The following is a 5,552-nucleotide window of genomic DNA, read 5'->3' on the forward strand; positions in this document are numbered from 1 at the left end:
TAACCCATATTCTTAGGTTACCTGAGAGGCTACAACAAGAATACTAGTTTGAAATATCTCAAACACAAACTTGACTTGTTATTGTTGGGTCAGCTCAAAGGGAAGGCTCCAGAACATTAGATATCTGCTAAGGGATTCCTTCATGACACAAGGATGCAGGTTGAATTATTTGCCCAACAGGAAAAGGTGGTAATAGAGATCTTGGTGAGACTGAATCTATAGACTACTGATGAGGGTATCCTTTTTCTAAGGATGCTAAAGTACGACTGCAAAGATGGGAAATCTGGGTCACAGGTTCTTCTTGCCCACCTCTCTGTATTATCACATGTGAGCTATGGGAAAAAAAAACAGGGCCACAGAGGACTGTGATGTTTAAATTACTGGTTCAGTGCCAGCTTCCTCCAGCTTGGGAGTTGGAAGAGATTGCTTTTCTTTAAGAGTGGAGTCTTCATTTCAGATACCTGTGGAAGACACCTTCAACTTAGTCTGGTTTTCAGAACTGGAAGAAAAATAGAGTGATGTGATTCCTATTCCAGTTAGACATCTGGTTAGTGACTTTATTCTAGAAGTCAAACATTGGAGTGTCAAAACTCGGATCTTTAGGTAGGAAGAACAGCCATCTATTTCTCTAATTGTCTCACTTCTGACTGAAGAGAACCAGGGAAGAAGGGACCAGAATGTAAGGCAACTGTATGTGTGATGAGGCTGTGGTGGTTGCAACAGGAAGCATGTTGGGAACTGCTCTTACAGTCAGGGTTCAAAATTACAACTGGAATTTCAGAAAATTTCAAACCTTCAGCAAGAGGACAAATTATACCTCAGTTAAGCCTTTCAAGTTTCAACTTGACCACACAAGTAAGTTTTTCTTTATTGTTGATAACTTTTTGCTAAATTCAAATTTTATATTTGTTCTTATATTATAAGCTAACAAAATAATCTCTTTGAAAATTGTGCATGGTTGTAGTATTTGTGTGTGTGTGTGTGTGTGTGTGTGTGTGCATATGAATACCTGTGCCTGTAGAAAACAAATGTCCATGTTAGAAATCTTCCTCCATTAAGGTTCTTTCACTGAACTTGGAGCTGCTGGCTTTTGTGAGACTGACTTACAGGGAGCTCCAGGGCTTTATGTATTTCTCACCTAGTGTTGGAATTAGAAATATGTGTTGTCAACCTCTGACTTTTACACTCACATGCATGTACAAGGGCACACATATGTACATACCCAGATATGTATGTCTCTAGGAAAGGATGACCTGCAGCATAAGTGGGCACCTGAAAATAATTACAGACTACTGACACTGGGCTCATACCTTTGGAGGAAATGAGCATGCCAGCAAAGAAGAAAATTGAGTATGGTCTGGACTATGATGGTTTCATCAAGTAGACAAATACAGACAGTGAAGCTAGAGAAGAAACAGAATGAAGGTCACAGACTATGACTGTGTATAGGCTTGTGGACACTTAAGGGATATTGCATATCAAGGGAGGTTTATCACGGACATGTCTTCTGAAGGCATTAATGCATATGTGAGAGGTTAAAGACCACCCCACTGTAAACCAAGATAGGAAATGATCCAGGAGAAAGGCAGAGAAGGAAATCTGTAGTGGAAAGCACAGTAAAGATGTCAAAAGTACTAGAAAAGCATCTAACTTCTATATGACAATGCTCTCCTGGATGCCCCATGTTGAAAAATGAGTGGATTTATTGAGTTTATTGTTGGTCAGCCCTCTTTGACTCTACTCTCTACAAGCATGGTCACAGGCTAAGACATTCTTGATGACTCCTCATTAATTGTAGGTAAAGTTCAAACTCCCTAACGCCCCTCCATATATCAGGGGTATTCTTTCTCTTCTGCTTTACATTTAGTTACTTTATGAACAACTAAAGCCATACAGAGTGCACTCACATTTTCTATGTCTTTTTGGAATGCTCTTATTTTAATTATTAACTCCTTATCTTTTAATACATGGATCAAGGTTTTCTGCAAAAGATTGTATTTAAATTACCTATTTCATGAAATCTTTTTTATTATTTCAGATCATACCACCCAACTAGCTTCCTCATGGCTGACATACACAATGTGACTGAGTTCATTTTTCTGGGACTCTCTTCTAACAAAGAGGTGGAGATAGTTTGCTTTGTAATATTTCTGCTCTTGTACATGGCCATTGTGCTTGGGAATCTTCTCATGGTAGTCACTGTAGTAGCCAGCAGAAGTCTTAAATCCCCCATGTACTTCTTTCTTGGCTACCTCTCCTTTGTGGAGATCTGCTACTCCTCCACAACAGCTCCTAAACTCATCTTGGATCTCCTATCTGAAAAGAAATCCATATCTGTATGGGGCTGCATGACACAGCTTTTCTTCATGCACTTCTTTGGTGGCGCTGAGATTTTCCTGCTCACAGTGATGGCCTATGACCGCTATGTGGCCATCTGCAAGCCCCTGCACTACACCAGCATTATGAACCGAAATGTGTGTGCAGTCCTCGTAGGAACAGCATGGATAGGAGGCTTCGTGCATTCCTTTGCCCAAATACTTCTCATCTTTCCTTTGCCCTTCTGTGGCCCCAATATCATCGATCATTATTTCTGTGACTTGCTTCCTTTGCTTAAACTTGCCTGCTCAGACACCTTCCTTATTGGCCTACTGATTGTTGCCAATGCGGGAACACTGTCTGTGATCAGCTTTGTGGTCCTTTTAGCATCCTATGTGGTCATCTTGTTCCATCTAAGAACTCAGAGTGCTGAAGGACGGCGCAAAGCTCTGTCCACCTGTGGATCCCATGTCACTGTGGTTATATTGTTCTTTGGTCCATGTGTCTTCATCTATTTGAGGCCTTCTGATACCCTACCTGTAGACAAGATGATAGCTGTGTTCTACACAGTGATAACTCCCCTGCTCAATCCTCTCATCTACTCCCTGAGAAATGCAGAAGTGAAGAAAACCATGAAGAGTCTATGGTTCAGGACAATGAAAGTAGATGAGAAATAGAGTCTCGATATTGGCTATTGGGTTTGGAATGGTGCTGAGTCCAAACTGATGGGCACTGAGGGAGAGGACTGCTCATTTAGCATTATTATAGCTGATAAATATCTTAAGACACTTATAAATTAAGTCCTGCTATTAACATATTGTTACAAAATGAGGTAGTTTAGATTGTTTGCATCCTTGCCACTATCCATAATACTGTAGCAAATATTTGCCACAGAATATTAGACCATATTTATTTTGGTTTAAATTTACTTTCTATAGTACTTTTATGACATGAGGCAGAAACATTTTTGCTCCATAGATTTAATTTGAACAATTTGTTTTACAGGTACACTTTTAATAGAAACATATACTTAATTTAACAGAATATTTATTTGTTTGTTTGTTTGTTTATTGTTAGGTGTGACATGGCTGTGAACACAGCTGTACTGCACAGTTTTGCCTACAGGAGCACCATCAACCTGAGTAATGCATGTTTCACTTTCTAGTATGCAGATGGTGCTGCTCTTTTCTGCATGCTTATCTGTTTTGCCTTTTTCTGGGCCATATTTATCCTCCAATACTATTCTGGTAGAAAAAAAACATTCTAGAAAAGGGTTCAAGGGCATTACTAGAGAAGCAACTGGCTCTGACCTGTGATGTTGAGGTTTCTCTGAGAGTTAAAGGCTAATATATAACTTGCTTTTACTGACACTGAACTGTGACTTTATGTGTGCATTGTGCTTGTTGATGACATTGTTACATGGGTTTTTTTTTTTTGGGGGGGGGGAATAATGGCCTTGAGGAAAATAATAAAAAGGCTTTTGATTGTGTATTATTGCATAACAAGGAAGTCTGTGACCAATAAAAGACAGAGGTGAACTCAGAGAACGAAAGAAAGAGAGAGACAGAGATAGAAACAGAAAGAGGGACAGAGAGAAAGAGAGAACCCGAAAGCTGTATCCAAGTTCATCTTCAGAACAGCAATGAGTGACCTGTCAGCCTTCACATGCGTTCTTGCCTAAAACTCTGATTGTGCACTGATCCAATCCTCTCATACCCTACCCTCGAAACAACTGAGGCTGGTCCTCAGCAATTTATTTATTTTGGCTGAGAAATAAATAAGTTAATGAGCTATCACACTGTATCATGACAGATGCTTGTTAATTATAAAAGGAAACAAGCACCTTCTTAACCACCTCGTCTCCAAATGTCCAAAGTTACCATCACTAGTACTGAGATAAATTAATGGCACTCAAATCCTCATATGATGTGCTCCAGAGACACATAACACTACTGTGCTCTTCTTACCAAGACATATAACCGAATCATACCTAAATATAATTGTTTAATAGCTTGAAAAATAGAACTGAAAGATGTTCTGCAACATTACTGGCATTCACTATATGAAAGTATGAAGAGTAAGGAAGATTGAAGAATTGTTTCCCCTTCAAAGTGCTCCTAAGGATTGGCTGCATGCCAAGCAGTAGATACCAACCAAAAAAACAAAAACAAAAACAGAAAAAGTCAGTGGCATCTTTGGAGTTTTCTTCTCTCATAATGTTGTGCCAACAATTTTCTTTTTTAAGAAAAAATCTTATCTTTAATTTTACACACACACACACACACACATATTCTTTCATTTGATGCTACAGTTTTTCCCATATATTTGAAGGATTTCAGTTTAATGTTTTTATGGGATACCTAAGTGTACAAATCTCTGCATCTATATCTGTTTCTTTTGTCTTTTAATGACCTAATTTATTTCTATTTTATTGTTTTTTCCTATTCCAGTGTGTTAGTTTTTGTTTTATTTTCTTAAAATCCCTTAGAAAACAACTTTTTTAAATGAGAGACTGAAGATGGGTGAATCTGGATGGGAGAGAAGGTAGGGAGGAACTGGGAAGAGTAGAGGGAAGAGAAACTATTATAATGACATATTATGTGAGAAAAATGAAAATTCTTTTTTATATAAACACAAAATAAAACATAATTTGTTTAAATGACTGATAGATAGTTGTCACTATAGTATGCATATGTAAGACCACATCCCTAAAACTCCATGTTAGACCACTAGAGGATAACTGTTACCATATAAATCTTGGATAACATTTTATAGCCTGAAATTCAAATGTCCCTCAACCAGAAGAATTATAAGTACCTTTATAAGGTGAACACACAGAATTGTTTCTTGTATGATTTGCAGGTGATTACAATGCATGACCACCGTTAAGGATGTTTGTTCCTTGGAAGATCACAATAAGATTCAGCTTTAGGTAAGGGCTGACTGTGGAAAACCTGTTTAGGGTTCTTCATGAAATAACATGTGGGAGGTTTGCGGTTCCTTTGTACATTCCTTCAACAAAATGCCTAAAGCTGACATTTCTATTTAAACTGTTCATTTAGAAAGAAGATTATTCCACCAACAATGGAGGAGTGTTCCTCTTTCTCCACATCCTCGCCAGCATCTGCTGTCACCTGGGTTTTTGATCTTAGCCATTCTGACTGGTGTGAGGTGGAATCTCAGGGTTGTTTTGAGTTGCATTTCCCTGATGATTAAGGATGTTGGACATTTTTTCA

General features: G+C 38.3%; 1 protein-coding gene across 1 annotated transcript; it reads left to right on the plus strand.

The window, feature by feature from the left end:
* Positions 1 to 2,063: 2,063 nt before the first annotated feature.
* LOC110288191 (olfactory receptor 4X2-like) lies at positions 2,064 to 2,993 on the plus strand. Its single transcript, XM_021154612.1, has one exon. It carries the CDS (start codon positions 2,064 to 2,066, stop codon positions 2,991 to 2,993), a length of 930 nt encoding a protein of 309 aa, XP_021010271.1.
* The last annotated feature ends 2,559 nt before the right edge of the window (positions 2,994 to 5,552 follow it).

This window comes from Mus caroli, chromosome 2 (assembly GCF_900094665.2).
Source record: "Mus caroli chromosome 2, CAROLI_EIJ_v1.1, whole genome shotgun sequence".
NCBI classification, from domain to species: Eukaryota; Metazoa; Chordata; class Mammalia; order Rodentia; family Muridae; genus Mus; species Mus caroli.

What these genes read in the sequence shown, in the direction of transcription:
- LOC110288191 (XM_021154612.1), top strand. Translation starts at nt 2,064, where the DNA reads ATGGCTGACATACACAATGTGACTGAGTTCATTTTTCTGGGACTCTCT.